Raw genomic sequence first — 23,195 nt, 5'->3', positions numbered from 1 at the left:
ATATTATAGCCCTATATCTTAATTTGAATCACAAAACTGCTATAATGACAAATATGAGATAACTTGTTTCATACTTCGTGCCAATGTACAGTTTCATACACACCCGTCACAGCATAAGTAGGCAGTAAGAAGGTTAATGTTCCTTCAACTCATAACAAGCCTATCATTCTGATTCTGTATGCAATCAAAATCACACAGTAGCAAAATAACCACACAATTGCAAACTTGGGAAAGTATAGCAGTAATTGAATCCAAATAACCTTCACTAAGAAGCACCTTCAACTGCAAACATATATGCGATTTAACCACAAACTACTCTTAGAAATATGCAAGACATCGGATCCAAATAATCTTCATCAAAAGCACCTTTAGCTGCAAACCTATTCCCACGTCTGACTCCCAATATCCTGATTTGACTTATTGTGACAAATTAAGGTATTAGAAGGCAACAGTTGAGACAATTACTTCAACATACAGGGACCCCTAGCAGACTAATCAGAACATGACAATAAATTTCTATTTGCAGTGCGTCAAGAAGCGAAAACTATAACAACTGCTTGTAACCTTTGTGATAGTGACTTCTTCCCATCCCCGACAATAAAAGAAAATCATTAGTTTTAATAAGAAACTACCGTAGGCAATAAATGGGAAACCTGACCCAAATACTCCTCATGTTGTACTGCCTCCTGGCTGTAATAAGCTGTTTCCAATGCATAGTAGATGTCGGTGTCACGCAGCGTTGAATCAGCAGCATCCACGGAAAACCGGCCAAAGCAATCATGGATAATCCTCACCAATCTTGTCGCTACATCACAGTATTGCGTTCCCAGTGTGGCACGTAGATCCAAGCATTTTTCTCAAAGCTTCTCATAGAAATGACGTCCAATGGACTCAACTCCAGAGTAGAAATAACAGCCAGCATCCGTGGCTGAAAACACTGCTGACAGGTTCCAGTCGTTATCCATGCTTTCACATAAGAGGTGGATGATTGTATGTACGTCTGCGTAGGGAGAGACTCTCCAAAGGGGTTCCACCCAATCTAATCAAAGCAGTTCATTCCCAGAAGCTTTGCAGGCCGCATCTCATCAGCAAGAACGCGAATACAGAAGCACCCTCTAGGTTGAGCATGTCTCTCCGTGGTACTGAAACCTCCACTGCTGGTTGTTTCACACCCAGGTCCAAAGCTGACACTACCAGGGATTTGTGAGTGTACTGGAGAGGTATTCCTGGCTACCTTCACTCTCCAGGTATAGCATGTCTTCTCTCTCTCTGATACTGAAACTCTGCTGCTGTGTAGGTGGTGGTTGTTTCACACCTGACTCCGAAGCTAACACAGCCAGGGATTTGTAAGTGGCCTGGAGAGGTATTCGTGGTATTCCAGGTCTAGCATGTCTCTCCCTGGTACTGAAACTTCTGCTGCTGTGTAGGTGTTGGTTGTTCACACCCGAGTCCAAAGCTGACACTGCTGGGGATTTGTGAGTGGACTGGAGAGGTATTCCTGACTGTCATCACCCGAAGCTGCCAGTGCACTGTCAGCATGACCGGAGTATTGATCTGAGAGGGCCGTTTGAAAATGTTGCCTCTGAGCAAGACTCTTGGCTTGATAATCTGCCAATAACGCTGCAACGACCAATGCTTCAACTCAGCTGTCCATTCAGAAGGAATTACCAAGCAATAAAGAATCTTTACCCCAAGGAAAAAAAGAGAACTGGAAATAGTTCTCCAATAAGATATCTTTCGAGATATGACAGCAAAACTCAATGGAAGATTGGTTTTACCTATGAACTGCAGCCATTGCAATGAATAGCTTGTGAAACAATTTCACCTTCAGCCCTATGAAATAACTGGCTTTGTTAAATATATCTTCTTTGCTTGATATGATAAGTCAATAGCAAGCCCTGACCTAAAACTGTCTGGCAGTAATAAGTAGGGAGCAAAATCATGGTGGACCATAGAGATAGTGTACCAGACAGAGCTGTCTTAATAAATGGAACAATTTCCCTCCAGACAAAAACAAGTGCAATGCAATTACTTGTTTATTGGATTTTCTTCCCTACAGAAGGAAATGAGGCCAATACAATTACTGATTCTGCTTCCAGATTTTCAAGCAGACACTGTTTTCCTATGATGTAAATAAAATCAAATTCAACAAATCAAATCTGGAAACAAGAAATTTGACCAAGCACAACAAACACCAAAAGTGTGGGTTCCTCACTATTTCAGAACGTACACATGTAGAGGTATAGATGTTGAATGAAACTGTGTTTGTGGAAATACATGATTTTTACACCGCTAAACTGTACCTTTATGCTATTCTAAATCATGAAAAAAAACTGTTTGGGTCCAATTCTAGACAAAACGAAAGTTTGAACCAAAAGCGTTCTTTAGATGCATGGTTTTGGATGTCATGCTATCAGCCAGATAGACAGATATACACTAGATGTGAATATTATTCATAATCAATATTCTACACATTTTCAAATACTACATGATTTGGATTGTCAGCGGAATCAATCAAAATCAATCTTCATCACTTTCTCTCTACCACTTGTAACAGATCCTGCTGCAACTGCTGCATGATAATCACACCTTAATAAATGCTGTGACATGAAGAATGCTAGAGCTTTTGATCCCAGTACTATTTGTTGCATAAAGAACACCTCTACATGTAATTCGTAGTACTCTTTGCAAATGAAAATCTGGTAGAATGTATTAAGACCCAGAACTATGAACGATCATCTAATGGTGGTGTATGTTCAAAGCAGTACTACAAGACTTATCCAGGACTGAAGTTGCACCACAATATAAGAGCATGCTGAATTTTTAGACGGAAAAGCCTACTTCTTCTAATGTTATACCATTTTACCAGGCAACACCAAGAACAAAAGAACATCCTTCAATCATTCTCTAGAACTTTCTAACTTGACCAACATCTTCTGAATATTCACAATGTTGATCTTTAGATTCCACATAGATCAGAAGCACTTCAACTTCACAAGAGTAAAACCTCTTGTGGCTAATCAATATACAAATATATGAGGCCATCGAACAGAGAAGAGCTCCCCATCTGATAATGTCTTAAAAGGACCTGTATCCTTTGATTGTACACAGGATGCCTGGAAGATGACATGTTTCCATATTGTCTGCAATCCACACATACCCCAGTAGATGTAGATGCTGGAAAAGCTTCCTTGGTGAGTCTGCAATTTCTGTGTCTTCTGCAAGATGGGGTTGCTGTTTAAATTCCTTGGACAAGCTGCAATATGGGCGGTTCCACAGGGTGGCATTCTTTCTCCATGATGGTGCTCTTCTGCCAAATTGTTTTGATACATACCTGAAATGTCTGCAACTGTTGAATCACTGAAAAAAAGCTATTAACATGTTCTGAATGCTGGTGTTGTGTTTTTTTACTTATCTACTTCTTGATGTAGGACATGTTTGATTTGTTGGTATGCATAAGCCCTAGTCCTTGTTTGTTTGTTTCTTTGTTTGTTTCTTGATCCTTTGTTTGTTTGCATAGGCCCAGTTCACCGCTTAGCAGCTGGGTTGTCAGTTATAACATTACAGGATGATGTCTTACAGCGCAAACACTGAGGTGTGCGTTATTGGGTGGGGCAACTTCTTCCCAGCAAGGCTGTATCCCAAGGGTCTGGAGCAGCTGTTCTTGTTATGATACTCATTAATAAACTAATTACAGGTGACAGTTTTTGATGTTGTTTCATTCCATAGTTTACCTACAGTTCTCTACCTTGTCAATTTAGATGCTGCAAACTCTATGATTATTAATTTGTTAGTTTTGCATATTTGTCTGGCTGTAAGGTACCTTCAAAAATAGGTTTGCTGAAAAATTATACTGCACATATGATATATCATGTTGAGGTTTTTAGTTTTGCTTTCCATTCAATTTTCTACATTGACAGTAAAGTTTTGTTGTACTTAACGAAATTAATTGTTTTCTCCAACGTTTCTTACTTTCCTAAAGCTTCTTTCTGGATTAGTCTTCCTCTGTAGCTGTTTTGTTGGTTCTTTAATGCACTTTATCTTTATAGGTACATCATGAACCATAAATCAACTTCAATTGTTGAATATCATATGATTACAAACCATCATGGTAACTGACCATGTGATTAGATATTAAACGTATTTCAGGCATCAAGCTTATGATTTTCAAGCTTCAAGCTTATGATTATCAGTAGAATCACTTTTTATTTCATTACTTCACTGATTTCTTTTTCTATTACAGCCTGACCACCCCTACTTGAAAGTCCAAATGTCCATCTTTAGAATAACCAGTTGAAAATAGGACAAATTTACGTTGGAGTAATCAAGGTAGTTTGTACAACAGCTGAAAAACTTTGCACAATCTTCCTCAAATACATCCATCGTAGAATGGAACAGTCCGTTTTCAGTGAATTCAGGTGTAAGTTTGGACCAATGAACTTTACCGGCAGGGGTGGGCAGGTTCTACTCTACGTATTTAGCAAGCACACCCGGTTAGCTCACCATTTTCCAATTCCAACCTTTTCTGTTGCTGCCGCTTTTTCCTGCATTTGAGCGCTACACAAGGCAAAACAAGGAGGTTAGCCCTTCTCTAGATGCTACAAGTTTACCTGTAGTAGTTTGCGTGCACTGTGCATTATTTTCTGACTCTCTCAGTCTTTCTGTTTCCGTATTATGTACAGCTGTGTGAAGCATTAGAACAACACATGCTGGTAGATTGAAGTCTTTAGACCATAGAGTAGCTGCAATAACTTACCTTGGTGGGTAAACCACCATATGCCACTGGAAGCAAACATGATTGGTCAAAACAAGTCACATGACTAGATAGCATCCAAATGCACCTGACAGCTGACATCACAACAACCAAAGTGACAGTTTTTTTGTAAGCTGTTCCATTCCGCTGATAATGTTGAAAAATAGAGGTATTTTTTTCAACTATGCCATTTCTATCAAAGCTGCAATGACCAATACTGACCAAGGAACTACCATAATGATTGTATACCATACAAGAGTCAGGGTTATACAAAATGAAAGAATGAAGACTTGTGATGTCAGCTACAAGTGGTACCACTTAAGTTCCATTTAATCATCTATTTGTTGGCAAGATTCAAACCTTCCAGTATTCAGTATTTTCAGTTAAAAGAGTCAAAATTTCTCCATTTGTCAATACTAGAAAATGTCCCCTGTTGGCTTTGTGCGAAAATGTTATAACAACTCCTCAGTTTTTCAAGTAAATAGCTTGTGCAGACTTTTCTTTGCACATTTATTTCCTTTATACAATGTTTTTTCTCAATCTTTTCTATTTTATTTCTTTTATTGAATCTTAATTTTGCTTTTTACAGACAAATCCCTGTTGGATTCAAGGCCAAGAATTTCAAAGAAAAACTCAAAGATCAGGACACAACAAAAGCAGAGGGTATTTTGTTAGTCCTTGAATACCAGCATTGTTAAGTATATAATATAAATTCAACTGCACCAGCAAAATTCAGCCAAACTCCTATGCTCAGTCCAATAAACCGCTGCAATCATTTGTGCAATTTTTATGCAATCATAACCAAAACGAAAGGAAACAAAAGCAAGAATCTTGCCAACAGGCAGATGAATGCATGAAACTCTCTATTCTTAAACTGTTCACAATTACAAGAAACCAAATGATGCTTAAACATTGAGACACTAAATCTTACCTTTCTCGCTTACACTTTCACTTTCCAGTTCAACGTCGTCGCAACTTGTGCACTCCGGCGTGGAGCGGATTTCCTCCTCGGAACTGGACAGTGACTGCTGGCGAGCCCGATCGCGTTTGCTCTTCCGATGTTTGTGCGGTTTGGGAGGCGGGGGCCTGCTCACGTGCTCCGATTGGTCGGAACTGAGGGAATCGTTCCTTATCATCGTCTCGTCGCGTTTCTGTTTGTACGCCGCCGAGCCGGGCGGTTCCAGGTGACCCCCGCGCCGCCCGTGAGGGTCCTGAAGTTTATTGCTTTCGTAGATGTCCCGGCCGTTTGCATACCGCGGCGAAGCAGGCCTCCCTGTTACCATGGAAACATGGTTAGCGCCGTGACCCCTCGGTGCTCTACGCCCACCCTGAGTACCATAATCCATCTGCTCTAAATGAGGTTGCGAAGCGTACGGCCTATGTTTAGCCGGATATAAATTTCCTCTGCGATAATCTTGCTCTTCTATGTATTGTTTAGAACCGTACGGGCCCGCGGAGGGCGAGCGTGGGAGCCCGCTCTCGTTAGGGCTCAGCCTATTCTGCCGTGAGGCGCTCCTACCTTCACGATAATGCTGCGGCTCCCCGATCATGCGTACGTCCCCCATGCTCGGGCGGCGGTCCCTTTCCCGCGGAAGGTCCCCGACACTGGGCCGTCGTTCCCGGGAGGAATTCCGTGGCGGCTCTAGCATCTCAGCAGAATGCTGTCGGATAGCAGGCCGCCGCTCCCGTCCCTCTCTCATTTCTCTTGTTCCCTCTCTCATTTCTCTCCCTCCCTCTCTTCCCTCTCTCATTTCTCTCCCTCCCTCTCTTCCCTCGGCTTGCCTAGTAGGTAGTCTTTCCTCCGGTGGAAGGGACTTGGGTGAACCATCTCTCCGTTTACGCGGTTCGCGTTCTGCGCGTACACCGTGATCGTTGCGAGTTTGGGGCTCCTGTTCCCGAATCATCTTGTTCTCCTGCTTCTGTTGTGTGGGTTGAACGTCCTTTTTCCGCGCATTGTCGCCGCGATTCTGTCGTTCTAACGTGTTCACATCAGCTCTCTGGGCGGTGGAGCCCCTCTGGGGCGGTTTGTCGGTGTGCGGACTGGCACGGGAGTCCATATTCGTGCTCCCAGATTTATTTTGATCGATACTTAGAGAACCGACTCCAGAATCCTCCCTGGTCTGGTAGCGCCGCGCCCCGGATTCTTCCCCTCCCCTGGTAGAAAACTGCCTATGCAAGGCTGGTTTACTGGTGGGAGTTAGTTTTTCACTACTTGCATCTTGCTTCTCGTGCTCCTTGCCCTTCTCCTGGCCGGGCAAGACGCCCGTCTTGACGTCGTCTTGAAATCTGGCCCGCTTCTCTTGCGGGCGCCCCTCCGTGTCAGAACGGGTGCCTCTTTCATTCTCTTTGTTTGCAGCGGAATTCGTACCTACGTCTTCTACATCCAAGGACCCGGGCCTCCCGGTGATCCAAGCTCCGGACTTCATCTTGATTTCTTGCTGCTTGCGACAAAGGTTGCATATCCACATGGTCTGTGGGAAAAGTAGAAAAGACGTATCTGTCAATCAAGTCCATCAATCAATCAACCAAAGTACCAAGACAATGTAGGCAAATGTCGTCACAGTCAACAACAACACACTCCATCAAACTCCCGAAACCTAAAATGCTGAAAAGAAAGCCTGCAGCTATCATGTGATTTTGTGTTGATGTATTACATGTAAGGACCACAGGAAGAAAAGGCAACTGAAATGTCAAGCTAATTATGGATCCAAGTTAAGTCAAGTCAAGTCATGTTCATTCAGTGTGCTAAAAGTTACTGTATTAATAATATAAAGGACTAATATCCACTTGGTCTGGGGGAAAAGAAGAAAAGACATCTGTCAATCTAATCTTTCAATCAATCAACAAAAGTACCATAATGACATAATGAACTAACATAGAAAGTTGTACTCTTCTCATGATATCATTTTTCAACATCCTATAATTTCTTGCTGCAGAAATCCTCCTTAAAACAATGGCCAATATCATTACATCACATGGTCTGTGCGAAAAAAGATATGTCAATGAAATTCATCAATTAATCCATTGATTAATCAATCACAGGGCTTGAAACACTTTTTTCTGTAACATTAAAAATGTATCGATCAACCCAATCAATCAAAAATAACATGAAAATCTGTCGTTCCTTTGTTCAGATATTCTCCTTGAAAGATTTTGACAAAAATGCCAATGCAGTTCCAGTGTCACATACCAGGGGGCCCTTGGCCTTTGTTCTCCCAACACCTACCCACATACCAAATATCATTACAATACATCCAGCCATTCTTGATTTATGTTGACTACAAGCATCCAGACACATGTACACACCAACACGCACACAAACACCATCAAAACAATATCTCCATGAAGAAATCTCCATTTTTCATGGAGATAATTAATGAAACTACCATGAAAATGTAGGCAAATGTCATCATGTTCATTCAGTGTGTTAGAATCTTGTGTAACAGCATAAAGAACCAATGTTCAAAATAATACCCTGCTTACGGTATCATCTTTCAATATCCTACAGAAACCCTCCTTAAAACAATGCCCAAAATCATCATGAAAAACTATTGATTTTCATTTACAAATCAATAACAAAAAAGTCATCATATGTTTTCAATAACAGATCAATACATTATTGAAACATCTTCATATGTTTTAATCAACAAATCAATATATCAATTTAAAAATCTTCATAAATTTCAAATACATGAAAGGATCTAACTGCTAAAAATGCTGAGGAACAGCCAATATTCATTTAGTGCTTAGCGCCATACAAGGTACAAAATAATGTATTGAAGCAGCCCAGCCCACATTGACTTTGCTCTAATGAAGAATTATGGCTGATTTAGCCGACATTATTACCCTGATTGCTTTCTGCCCTCTCGAAGTAAGGGTCAAACCACAATTGATGTAATGTGGGATGTTTTAATGCCCCTTCAGCAAGTCTTAGCTTCAGGAGTGGTCTACATGGGAAACAGGGCTCAAAACATATGTATGTCTATCTGTGTACTTGTACCAGACAAATTTTACCGCCCAATTTCTTTCCTTTTCAGTCAAACCTGGATTCCGCAACCACTCAAGAGACAGAGCTAAATGGTTGCTGAGGACAGGTGGTTGCTGAGGACAGGGTGGGGTTGACTATGTAAAAATCGACGGGAATGTTTTAATGTGGCTTGTGCCTGGAGGTGGTTGCCTACCTCAGGTGGTTGCCCAACACGGTCTGACTTTATGTTTTTCTACGTACTTGCACCAGATAAATTTAACCACTCAATTTCTTTCCACTTCAGGTTTAATGTGGACCTCTAGTTCTGGTGCCATCTAATATCCTGTAATAGTCAAACCTACATACAAGTGACCACCTCTAAAATACCACCTGACCAATGTGACCACTTTTTGGTGGTCCCTTAGATTATTTCTCCTGTTGACACAAGAATGAAAAATCCCTTTATAGTGACCCCTTGGCCACATAGACCAGTTATATCAGTCCTCTGAGTGGTCTTCTTTAGCAGTTTTGACAGCACACATTATTATCATTAAGATTAATGCTACTTTGGACTAGTGCAGAATAGGTGCAGGTAGAAATCAGGAAAAGTCCAAATTTGCCTGCACTAAGCAGGTGATATTTCAAGCCCCGCTGTACCTAACTGGAGGAAATTGATACAAATTTTCTGCTTTGCATTTCATGAGCCAATATACATTTTATGTCATCAACCTTCAGAATATCACTTTCCATGAGTCTATAACTATCATGAAATACACTTAAACTATTCAATGAAAGCATCACATAAAGGAATATGTCAAGGAGATTCTTTATCAGGCCTTTAGTCAGTTGGGACAAATCATTGGGTATCTATAACGTAATGGTGTCAAAGGGCAGATGATATGATAAGGTCACAGGTCGTCCAATAAAGGCCAAAGGTCAACTAGTACAAATGTACTCTACATACAGAATACAACATTAAGGTCTGGTACAAAAATCAATGGCTGTTACATATTTCATAACATGTTCCATCTTTCAAACTTGTGCCTATTCAGTGAAATAAAAATCTATATCAAAGGGTCATTATCTATACCCACTTGTCTTGAACTACTCGCATATAGAAATATATCAAATTAAATCAATATCAACTAATATCAGAACACATCTGAGGTGCTATCTATGAAATGAGCCAACTAATCACCTTCACCGAGAATGTTATATTTACGCCAGCTGTGGGCTGGGTCTGTATGTATGTCCAGAACATAACTCAAGAACCCTTTGATGGATCTTTATGATTTTTGATTCTATAATCTTCACACTTCAGAAGACGACCAAAATCTCTAACTAGACATTATTTCTGGGGATTTCGGGGTCTAAGGAAACAATGCGGTAAGGGTAATGTTGAATTACAGTCTAACAGTTACTCTGAAGGTTCTAGGTTCATATGAGGGTCTGCATTGGGGGTCCCGACAACGCTTTACGCTGAATTGAGAAGAAACCCCTACGTATTAAGGTAAAATCAAGGAAGGTGATTACACAAAATTTGGCCGCCTCGCTACGAATTACGTGACTTAGACCCCTTCCCTACGAATTACGGGAAATAAAAATAGCCTACGCTTTATGGAAAAGAGCATGCAGGCCCTCTCAAATCCCTAGCAAGCCCCAATGTTGTGCTCTTGGGACAGGGACTTGACAATAATTTCCTCAGCTGAAAAAGAGTGCCTAGCTTCGGTATGGGATGTCCTCTGGGATGGGACATAAAGCTTGAGGTCCCATGTTTGAGGAGAGCCAGGCCTCGAGCATGTTAAAGAATCCGCCTCACTTATCAAAAAGAGTAGCGGTTCTTTCCAGTGTGAGTGGATCAAACCTTACCGTCTGGTCTTGTACAGATTGTAGCTACTGTACATAACTGATATGTTACACCTAAAGCCAGTTTACTGGTTATGCAAAACAAACAAACCAAAAATAAATTACATGGTCAAATGAGTATCAAAGCTTCATCAATTCATCAACCTATGCATGCCTGACAGAGCCAAAGACATGAAACAGTCTTTTCATTTAGTATAGCCTTTAACAATAAAGCTGGAGTGAATCGTGTATTTTATTGCACCGGAGGCACATCTGCCCCCCAACATTGATCCAAACCACTTATTACACCCAGATCGCTCCTCATAAACCCTCTAAACTGGCCTTGAATTACCAAATTCAGTCAGGTATGGCGAAATTTTGAGGACCATGATTGGACACTGCTGCCATCTTTATGGCAACAGGTACTGTATGCTACATACACTACAAGTAAAAAAGACAATCTTTATGCATACCTTTAAGCAGCGCGTGTGAAGAAATAGAATCTTTATGCATACTTTAAGGTGACGCTGATTTAACATTGAATTTCCTAGGTCCCATAGCCCTTTTGAGGCCATAAATGCAGTGGGTTGCTATCTACTGTGTCTAGGACACGGTATTGGAAGGCGAAGCCCATCCCTCTCCTTCCAATGCTTTTTACCTCCCCAACGAAGTTAGGTACCAGTTTTTACACCTGGTAGAGTGAGGAAAGTGCTTTTCCCAAGGACACAACGTCTAGTCAGGAATGACAGGAACCTATAACTTCATGTTCCATGCGACACCACACATACACATTCAAATGCTTGCTGTATTCAACACAGCCCATTGCCATACATTATAAAGTACAAGATGCAACAACAATAAGTCAGATCCACGGAGCCCAAAAGCCCTAAGCCGGGTCAAGCACACAGGAAATCGACAGGCCCACAAAAGAACCCCCGGTTGGCAATCATCCCATAAAAGCTACTGCAGCTTTCAAGTTCATTCACCGCAGTCACATGACGCCTTTGATGGTGCCGTAAAAACCGACCGCACAATGGTATAACTGACAACTACCCTGAGAGGGCTGTAATCCACAAAGGCGTGTCTTCTTACATAAAACAACGCAAAGGCAGGCAACCTCTTACAATCAATCCAGGGCTTGAAATGCTGTCTGCAACCTACAATTTAAGGAAAATGTTTCTAGGTTGCTCCAAAAATAAACAAATTGACATACAAACAAGCAACCTTTCGCAATCAATCCAGGGCTCAAGATACCACCAGTCCTACAACCTACAAGCTGCAAAACAATGCTTCTAGGTTGCAGGTTAAATTTTGCAGGATAAAAGAATTTAGGTCTTTGTATTGATAAGATTATTCTCAAATCACAATCAATCTAATCAATAACACTCTGAAGCTGGGCACCAACAATGTCTTGAGTATCAAATTTTGCAGAAGAATATTTGATCACATTGTAGGTAAAATTTCTGACAAGTTGCGAGGTTGCTGGTAACAGGAAAAAGTATTTCAAGCCTCGAAATTCTACCTGTTTTGTTCCAAGACAGTGTATTACAATTATAAGCTCTTAGTTTCTAATGTGTGACACAAATTTTCTTTAACGTATCGTATTCTATCCTTGCATTAGGAGCCTTGTCAGCAATTGATTTTTTCATTGGAATTTTCTACATAAAGGCACACTTGGCAAAGAACTAGGGATTTGAAATTGACAGAACAGTAAACTTTTCCATATTCCAATACTTAAGTTTAGTTTCATTCGTTGGGAGCACCATCTGCAATACATGGACCATAGCACCAGGTTCAGGACCTCAGATTCATCTAATTGTAATGGGGGCTATACCTAGTTCATTATTTATGACCTAGGATTAGTTTAATGTGGGGCAATAATGGCCACCTGACACGGAAAACCTCAGGGCAGAGGAAGACCATTTTGCTGTGTGGTGTAGCTTTCTTATAAGGATATACATTGTAATGTGTTGTGTTCAAAAATTTGTTCTCCTCTAAAACTATCATAGAGTGGAACTCGTTGCCACAAGCAAAATTTCAGCTGTACACCTACTTTATTCTATTGAATTTTCAGGCTAGGTGCACCAGTGTACCTTTTGCAACAACAAAAATTTTCAAGCCCTCTTATTTCGCAAGCCAATGAAACACAAATAGAGGTACGCAAGCGGAATACGTATGTGTGAAATGTGGCAGCTATAATCAAACCAGTTCCCTGCAACTCACTCATAAATGTTATAGGCAGGTAATTTGACTCCTGCGAAGAGGTAGTACTTGAGATATTTTACTGGTCCCCTACATGCTTAGAATAATAAGGAACCTTCTAGCCAAGCAAGTTCTCTTGTCTCCTATAGGACTACACATACGGAACATTATGGAGCAGTGGGGGTCCATTCTTCTTGATGGTAATGGGAGCCAAGCTTCCAATATCAGCCACCATAAATCTAAGATTAAAAGCAAGATATTCTATATGCTTAGAATAATAAAGAACCTTCTAGCCAAGCAAGTTCTCTTGTCTTCTATAGGACTACACATACAGAACATTATTGAGTGTTGGGAGTCCATTCTTCATGATGGCAAGATATGGGAGCAATATTAGCCACCATAAATCTAGGATTAAAAGTAAGATATTGTACATGCTTAGAATAATAAGGAAGCTTCTAGCTAAGCAAGTTCTCTTGTCTTCTTATCTATAGGATTTAACATACTGTACAGAACATCATTGGGAATCCATTCTTCATGATTAGTGGTGCGGATCGGTTCGGCCGAACCGGTTCTGGACTTGTAAAACCTTTCGGTCCAAGTCCAAAAAACCGAAACGCTGAGAACCGGTTCTGGACTTGTAAAAATAAATAGCCCTTATTAACATTTGTACATCCTCTGTTTTGTTCTTTACTATCTAAAAACTTCCATAAATCACGAAGTTTGCAATGGAAAAGACGCAAACATTTGTTTGAATCCATTTGTTATGGCCGTCATCAGCTGTCATCACCGATATCGGCAAGTCTCACAACTCCCCGCGAGATCTGGGTGACGTCAGGGGAACCTAGCGATGTGATTGGGTTAGTCATACCATGTGACAGGGGACTTCCCCAGCCGCGCTCCCAGCCGCCATGTTCAACATGAGAAGCGCCATTGTTTTGCCTGCAGGCCGGGGAATATTGCGCGTCACCGGGGACAGGTCAGGTAAACACAATGCCGCAGTATGTGAGAAAACGATTCGGTGTGACAGAGGGGAACGTTAAAATATATACCACACCCCTTAGACGTCAACAGAGACAACCTGACATGTAGGTCACCACGCTAGAGTAGAGAGCATTTCTTCTAAATATAACACGTTTTTCTGCAGACATGTTTCTGTGTCATGAATCTTTCCCTAGTTTAGAGCAAGGAGGTTAAATATAGATATTTAACGGAGATTGAATGCAGATATTTAACCTTGTTTAGAGGGATTTACAATGGTAACAGAGCAACAGCCACATAATGTGGCAGCAATGTCTGGTGCCGGACCGGACTTGTACAAGTCCGGACCTGAACCGAAATCTCTGGACTCGAGTCCGGACCGAAACCGGAACGTGGCTTTCGATCCGCACCACTATTCATGATGGTAATAAGATATGTGAGCAGAGCTTCTAATTTTAGCCTCCATGAAATAAATGTTAAAGGTAGTCCCATAGCCTTATAGTGGGATGCTATCCACTGTGTCTCTCCTTCCACCGCCTTTTACCTCCCTAACCGAAGTCAGGTACCCATTTTCACCCCTGGGAGGAGAGAGGAACGTCGTGTAAAGTGCCTTTCCTAGATGTTCGAGGAGGTGCCTTGAGCATGTTAAAGGGGAAGGGCTAGCAACCCCTCCCTTAGAATATACTTTGCTACTGAAACAACAAGGAAACTTACTGCCCTATGTGCCACTAGGCACTACAAGGTAAAGGTGATGTTCACAGGTTACCCTGTTCAGTAGGCAGATAGTAGTGGACAACTTCAAGCCAACCGTACACATTCACGCCATATGATGTCTTCAGAAAAGACACTGTAGCCGCTTAGTTCCAGTTTAGAACTTTATTCGAGCCCACATTGACTAGTTTCGCCCTGTGAGTGGCTTTTTCAAGGATCAGAGCTTGAAGCCCTGTTCAGTGTGATAGATTTTCAGGCTAAAGCTACGCTTGACTCTCTGGCAATTTCGAAACATGGTGACTTTCTGGCAATGAAGAAATTTGGCCAAAGGTCATCCATAGTGTGACGCCAGCTTCAAGAAGAGTGCAAGAGGATTGAGTAAGTGAGTAATATGTCTTTTGATAACCCACAAATGTCACTCAGGTGTTGAAAGCCGTCTACTTCTTAGCACTAACAGGAGATATCTCATCTCATCTATCCCTTAGTCTAACTATTTCACCATTGCGGCACCAAAGAAGATCTGTTAACCAGTTTTGTCCACCCTTCTCGGTTTTCTGTTTTTCTTGATATTTCACTCAGTGTCTTGCATGTCTAATTCTCTGATATTATCCTCCCATCTTTTCCGTTGCCTCCCCCTCGTTCTTTCTGCCTGGACGGTTCCATACATGATAGTTTTGGCTAGTCCTGATGAACATTACACATGGTTGTACCATTTCTTTTCTTTACTGTGGCTAGGTGGTCTTTGTACGGACCAATGTTATGCTTGACTCCACCCAGTACTTAGAGCATTTGAGATGCAGTCTCAGTATGTGATCCACGGAATCTTCCAGAAGCTATATCACACACAAAAATGAGTCACGCCACCGGAAAACTTCCTAGGTACTTTCAAAAATGTACAGCAATGCACCAAATATGGTTATGTTTCAGCTGCAACGGGCTGATATCCCGAGATATGAGCACATTACAACAGGCTTGAGGGAGATGACTTACATTATAAACTACATTTACTCCCCTAAATACTGCCTGTTGGCATAAAATATTGATTAGTTCTTGGAAGGCGAGAAAAGCTGTGAGGTGTGAATGTCATATATCTCCACTATGGAAAGGACTAGGAATGTTTACTGCACATTAGGATATATTGCAAATACCTTCAAATTCACAGGAATTTAATTTTGTGGAAAGCAGAAAATGGGAGTGTTTGCGGTTGCTTTAAGTTCACAATTGAAACAATGGGTTAGGCGGGCCGAAGATAGAACAAACATTTTCATGGTGGTTTTACAATTCTTTTACTTTCTTATACCACCAAGAAAATTTAAACATCTACAGTACTTTGAATATGAAGCACACAAAAATCTAGACCCAAAGAAGCAAACATTTTGAAAGCAAACCTTAAATTACAAAAATTGTGCAAACATTTGCAAAGTAAAGCATTTGACATAATATACTAATTACTATGTAGAAAAATGTGCAAACATTATTTGTGGGGACTTTTTTTAACTCTGCAAAACAATATTTCATAACACAAATAAAGCTGAGGCGAAAAATATTAGACAACAAAATTTTTGACACAAAAAGCCAAAGCAAGCGTGTTATAATTCTTAAAACACAACAGGATGTCTAAGTAAACATAACTCTCATCTTCTCATTTCCTTATAGAGTAATCCCTACAGCCCGATCTAAAAGAACAATTACATAGGCAACAGGTAATCAACCTACAATCACTCATACCAATGTGATTGGATAGCAATCGATACGTCACCTGTCTATTGTGCTGAGAGCATTAGCACTAAGATACTGCAAAGCCATTTGGATTTAGTGATTGTGAGAAAATAGAAAAACTGTTCCTGTCCCTGGTCCTGAACATGTTAGTGTGGTGGAAAGCTATCTAACATTTGCTCTGCCCCTAACTGTAATACTGCAACAACAGAACTATAAGTACTATCAAAGACATGTAGCCTGTCCCTGGTACTAAAATACTTAGTACTATTGAATACTACATATATTAAGATAAAGCCAGTCCCTGTCAGTGATGCTAATGCAACCATCACTGTATAATACTGTCAAAACTTGTACCAGTTCCTGTCCTAGGTACTGAATTTACTAGTATTTTATAATACTGTCAAAATTTATACCAGTCCCTGTCCATGGTACTTAAGACACTAGCACTATATGATATGTCAAGATTGCACCAGTCACTATCAATGGCACTGAAATTACCAGCACTGCATAATGCTATCAAACTCCATATCATTTTCTATCCATCGTACCAAAATAACCATCACTGTACAGTAGATTCCGCATATCTGTATAGCCCATTTGTCAGCGCAAATTATACGACTCCCCGAACTATACGACTGTCCGAACTAGCGATATTGACGTCCCGAAGGAGGGGAGGGGGGCGAATTGGATTTTGGGCAAGACACACAATTACACTAACGATATCGCAACTTTATTTTGCAAAATTTTAATCAAAGTACAATCCGACCTTTCCGTCGATCTTAACGTCACCATATTGGATTAAATACGCGATCCATTTTGTTCAGATAAGCCCGAACTGCGTTGGAAACTCCTGCCAAATAAAAAACTCCCGCCGCATGTTGATCACGTGAAATCTTACAGTCAACCAATCAGAGCACAGGTTTTTATGACGTAAACCAATCAGCGCGTAGAAAAATGCATATCAATGAGTAAACAAAGATGGCCGCCCAGCGTCACCAGACCCTCGTCGCTTTATTTTTTTCTGAAATCGCGATGTAAAATACGATTCATCTACGCTACATAAGCAGGATTTTCACGGGGAAAGAATGTAAGGAATAGGTTCTCCGTCGAATACGGCCACAAATAACTGTAAATCGCTGCAAAATACAGCGTAGAGGCTCAAATGCTCCGACAAAAATCGTGTTTTTCTTTTCGTATTTTTGTTCACTTTCGTCGCTTGAGTCTTGAAAAACAGGTTTTTAATGAGATCACCGTATGTCAGAGGCACCGATATCGATTGTTTTGCAAGCATGACAATAGCGAGTAACAAAAGAATGTGATTGTTGAACGGTAGACGGCGTCCCAACTCCCGAAACAACAATTCAAATCCAAAATTTAGCCTGTAGTTGTGGGTCATTTTACGATAAAATCGGACAAGATTCTATACAATACCCCGAACTTTACGATTATGGGCTATACAGATATGCATTGTTTTTACAATTGAGTGAATGGTAAATGGTTTGGTGTTTTGGAATTCTATACAGAAAGACGAAATATACAGAAAAAAGGTATACAAATAATTGGCATATACTGTATAATATTGTCAAAAATTGTACCAGTCTCTGTCCATGGTGCTGAAACTATTAGCACTGTTGAATATGATCAAATGCTGTTTCTTCTTTGTAACTATATCGCAGGGTCTTTATCTTAATTCAATAATTGCTTCACACCATCATTTTAGAACTAAATTATCTTAAATTTTCATTCTTATTCCAAGCTCCGTGAAGGGAAATGTCTCATCCACCCCTGCTTCTTTAAATTTGACATGCGTTATGCATTACAAACAATGGCAAATTTTCAACACTCCCACCTACGCACAGATGAAGGTCAACTGGCATAGATGAAGGTCGAATAGCACAGCTTAAGAACCTCCTCACCCTAAATGTTTCTTTCTTTAAGGATACATTATTTCTACTCTACTTATACCGTACTTGCATTGGACAAATATCCCCAGAAGTGCTATGATTTCAAATTAGGGATGAAACCTTTTCCCTCAAATGTCCCAAGCCTGTCATTTACAAGGGCTGTGGTTGCATGAGGGAGACATTCAAGAGGATGAAGTGTTGTGTTCAGTCCCGAGACCCCAATCACCATGTCTCAGCTTACATCTATAACTCATCCAATCTTAGCTGGACGCTTTTCACAGGAAATAGGGAGATTTTTATAATAATGGACATCTTTAGCAGCAAAGAGGGATGAAATTTGCAGCTACGATTATTTTCTAGATAACCAGGTTTAGTGTGAAGTATAGGTAGACAGGCACTGTGTACTGTAAATCTATTTATGTTCAAGGCACCTTTATTTTGTAGCACAGTGAAAATAAGGAGTTCTTTTAGATTCTATGAGTTTGTTGTTGAAACAGTTGGGAAAAGTTTTTGGTGAAGAAACAACTAAAGAATACCAGAAATATTTCACAATTTACAGTATTTTTCCCTTTGGGTGTGGTGAATTGAAATAAGATTTATGTTTCTCGGATGTGTATATTGGAGAACTGCGTGACTATGCCCTCTTGGGGTAAGAACCCCCACATAGATCTTACATGTGTGTGTACGATAAAGATGACTGGAACATCATGGGAGTGGAGCTAAATGCCATGTTCTACTGATGGCCCTTCTGAGGAATGCATTGCATAACAGGAATGATGAATTGGGAAAATATCACTCAGGGTGTGGTCCTAAATTTGAGATCAAAAGCTGGATAAATGTTCCAGTTGTAGTGCTGGCATGCAATTGAACCAATTGAACCAATAATGAGGGTAGAAAGAAACATGTAACTTAATAATATTCAATAGTGCTAAGAGTTTCAGTACCATGGAGAGGGACTGGTGTGATTTTTGGACATATTAGACAGTGCCAGTAGTGCAAGAACTGACTGGTGTGCAATTGAACAATTTCAATCATGAGGGTAGAAAAACAGGGTAGATACTAGATGTAATTCAATAATATTCAATAGTGCTAATAGTTTCAGTACCACGGAGTGGTACTAGTATGCTTTTTGGATGCATCAGACAGTGCTAGTAGGGTAAGTACCATGGGCAGGGAGTGCTTTTGACAGCATTGTAAAGTACTAATAGTTTCAGTACCATAGACAGTGACTGGTAGAATTATTGGTGGTGAAATAAGATTTGTTTCTCGGATTTGTATATGGGAAAACTGTGTGACTATGCCCTCTTGGGGTAAGAACCCCACATAGTAGCTCTTACATGTGTGTACAATAAAGATCACTGGAACATCATGGGAGTGGAGCTAAATGCCCTGTGCTACTGATGGCCCTACAGAGGAATGCATTGCATAACAAGAATGATAGATTCAATTAGGGCGTGGTCCTGAATTTCAGAGTGAAGGCAAGATAATTGTACCAGTTGGGATGATAGTGTGCAGTTGAACCATTTTCAGTCAGGAGGGTAGAAAGAAATGGATGTCTGAAATTTCTACTTATTCTGTACTGAACATATAAACATGTATGACATTGATAAGTGTGTTTAGGAAGTCAAGCAAGAAATGAATCTATCTATCATAAGAATATAAATTTGCGGCAGAATTTGCTTACCTTGACCTTCACACATCGAACAAAACTCAAAGGTCATACTACATTTGTATATCAAAAGCATCACAAATCTGTGCATAGATAGTTATTTCTAGAACTTGAAGACAGTTTTCTTACCTTATTAGAACATAATGTGACCTATCCCACCCACATATTGCTTTGTCAATATAAACTCTATGAAACTGTGTACATGATTGTGTAAAATATAAATATATAGAAAGCAAAGTCTGCTTACCTTACTCGAACGTAACATGACCATCCACCCACATATTGCTTTGTCAAAATAAACTCTATGAAACTGGGTACATGATTGTGTAAAATATAAATATGTAGAAAGCAAAGTTTGCTTACCTTATTCTAACGTAACATGACCTTCCCCCCACACCTCGCATATAAAATAAAGCTGTCTACATGAAAATAAACTCTATAAAACTGTGTCATATTGTGTGAATATACATATATGTATATACAAAGCCTGCAGGAAAGAAGTTTGCTCAGCTTATTAGAACGTAATGTGACCTTTCCCTCACACCTGGCACATAAAACATCAAAATAACGGTATAAAACTGTGTACACGGTTGTGTAAGATATAAATATGTAGAAAGCAAAGACTGCTTACCTTATTCGAACGTAACGTGACCATCCACCCACACCTGGCGCACACCTTCAGTTCACAGTACACGCAGGTATGCCCCACTCCCTCTGCAAACTTCGTCTTGTGACAGATCTCGCAGACCGCGCCTGAGTCCACGTTTCCGTACGATTGTTTCTTCTCCTCCCCCAGTTCTTTCACAGCTTGCTCGTAGTTTGCAAACTCGTCCTTGAGGCGCCTGAAACAGCAGGAGACAGCGGACATGAAATAAAACATCACACTAGCGTTGTTTTTCTCCGGAGGTTGGAGGGTACTGGTCTCCACCAGCAGGATGTTGTTCTTCTTGATCTTGTGTTTCACTTTTGTCTCCATCTTGGTTTCTTCTGCTGGGTCTTGCCTGTGATGTTACTCAGTTCTTGGTAAACACAGTTCAGTTCTATTTACACCACGAGTGTCTTTAAGTATTGTTTGACGAGCTTAATCCTAGTAATCAGTTTCTTGAAATGTCTAAAACTAAAAGTATTGTTCGACGAGATAAATCCAGGTGAATCAGTTTCTTCAGCTGTAATGTTCTTGTAAATTAAGTTCAGCTCTGTTCTGTACTAGATTAACGCAATTCAGTTTTTTTCAAGATGAAGTGTCTACAAGTATTGTTCGAAGAGATAAATCCGTGTAAATCAGTTCCTTCTGCTGTCCTTCTGTGAAGTTAGTTCAGCTCTGTTCTAGGTCAACACAAGTCAAATCTCTTCACACTACCATGAAGTGTCTAAAAGTATTGTTTTCAGAGATAAGTCAATGCAAATCAGTTTCTTCTGTAACCTTGTTCATGAGAATCTAGGTCAATTCCGCTGAGTAAAATCTCGGTCAACATAATTCAGCTCTCTTCACAGGACCATGAAGTGTCTAAAAGTTCTGTTCCTAGGGTGTAATCCATGTAAACCAGTTTGAAGCAGTTCACCCAGAACAAAGTTCAATCAGTATCTGACTACACTATTCTATTCTTTCAGTAAAACTTAGTTCAATAAGTTCCAGTTGTTAAGAGTAATTCAGCTCAGTCTATACCAGTACTAGTCTAGATCCAGTTTATACCAGTTTCACCCTTTAACAAGAATCAAAGATTGACTACCGTACTCAGATAGCATGGAAAATCAATTAAAAACAGTGGACCTCTGGTAAGCTAGTCTCGTTTACTCAGTTACAATAACTTAGATATACTTCAAATGCTTACCCAATATCATCCCCATTAAGAAAAAAAGAACCAAATATTGTTGAATTCCAAGATTAAGTCCTGATAGAAAGTGAAGCTAGTACGAACCTAAGCTACGATGCCTCAACCAACTATGTAGGCAACAAACTTATAATGTTTACGTTATGTCTTGCTTATGTACAAATTACAATGTATGTCAGTGAAAGGACAACACTGTCTAATGCTTATTCAAAAATGCAACAAAAATCTAAGGTCTCAACATTGTCATTTCTAACTCTACAGTTCTGTTTGACTGATAGCAGAATCTCAAGCATTGATTGCACTAGTATTAATCAACAAAGTCTTTAGAAATTCAGCTTTCCACAGACGACTTATTTCTTTCCAGACAGGTAGCAACTCCAGATGATTCCCAACAGGAAGGAGAAGGGACACCTCAAGTCAGTTCTTACTCAAGTTCCTTTCAACACTTTGAGATAGCAAAGAAAATGTAGAGTCAGAGCATCATTGCCAGCATGGAACTCCAAGTCCAAATGCCTCACTCCAATCCAATGCAACACTCCAGGAAGGGAAAATATCAATGCCAGATGATTTCAAAGCCAAGTCAGTTCTTACTCCAGTTCTTTGCTACTCTTTGAGGTGGCAACAAAAATGCAGAGTCAGACTGTTAATGTCAGCATGGAATTCCACATCTGCTTTCCTCCCTCCAATCCAATGCCACACTTCAGAAAGGGGGAAATATCAACATCAGCTGAATACCAAGCCAGCTTGTCTCTCAGTTATTCCTCACAGTTCATAAACAGGCAGAAACGGCTGCATGTTGGTACCACCCCACAGCTCGGGCATTACGTCTTAACACCAGACACAGGTGCGGAGAGGTTCCCACGATATCTACGCACGAAAATCAGCAGCAAACCCAGCTGAAACAACCTTCTCCCCGTCACGACGCAACTCACTTCTGCCCGATACAATCACGATCACCTTCAATAAACGACGCTATTTCTACTGGTTTTACGCTCCACGAATAATGCCGCCGTTCCAGGATTGGTCCCTGCACTAGTTCAGTTGTGCCTCATACAGTCGTATAAGCGAATGCGTTCCCGGCCTGCAAAATTAAGGTGCTCTACTCCCCGAATGGTTTAAGCCAAATCATGAATATTGCACGCCGCCCGTCTCAATCAATCTCCGCCACCCGAAGCCTAGGCGTGCCCCGAACTACAACATGCCCCCCAGGGAAGAGAAGCTAACAAAGCTCACGGCTAATAACATTTCTCTGATAGCATCAAGAGCAAGGCATACCCTACTTATATGAAGTTATTTAAAGATTGATTGAATTAGTTTACGTTGAGAAATTGCAAACATAAAATTGCCTCAAAACATTTATTACATGTGTATTTGTTTTACCAGACAACAATATCTAAGTCCTAACAATTACATTTTTCCATGAAAAAATATATGAACACACCAATTTAATTTGTTGGTTCTTGTATTAAAAGAAAATGATACTAAAGTGGAAGATAGAATATGGAAACGGTCTATCTAAGGATAGTCTGTGATTTGGTGCAAACAGTTTCAGATAGCAAATGTATTTAATCAAAATTCCACAGCTCTGTTTATCTGGTTCTCTTGGTTAATTTTG

General features: G+C 40.4%; 1 protein-coding gene across 10 annotated transcripts in view; it reads right to left on the bottom strand.

The window, feature by feature from the left end:
* LOC136424382 (regulating synaptic membrane exocytosis protein 2-like) overlaps nt 1-23,195 on the bottom strand; it is a 170,350-nt gene that overhangs the window by 105,788 nt on the left and 41,367 nt on the right. For 8 of the 10 annotated variants that reach the window (XM_066412957.1, XM_066412951.1, XM_066412952.1 and 5 more), the window contains 3 exons: nt 20,380-20,590; nt 5,685-7,224; nt 4,504-4,557 (listed from right to left, as the gene is read on the bottom strand). In XM_066412957.1, coding sequence (XP_066269054.1) covers nt 4,504-4,557; nt 5,685-7,224; nt 20,380-20,590 — 1,805 coding nt within the window. The remainder of the gene's footprint in view (nt 1-4,503; nt 4,558-5,684; nt 7,225-20,379; nt 20,591-23,195) is intronic. The other 2 variants (XM_066412958.1, XM_066412955.1) reach the window with 1 other exon arrangement.

This window comes from Branchiostoma lanceolatum, chromosome 18 (assembly GCF_035083965.1).
Source record: "Branchiostoma lanceolatum isolate klBraLanc5 chromosome 18, klBraLanc5.hap2, whole genome shotgun sequence".
Taxonomy (NCBI): Eukaryota; Metazoa; Chordata; class Leptocardii; order Amphioxiformes; family Branchiostomatidae; genus Branchiostoma; species Branchiostoma lanceolatum.
The sequence above is the reverse complement of the archived record's forward strand: the minus strand, read 5'-3'. Positions and strand labels throughout refer to the sequence as shown.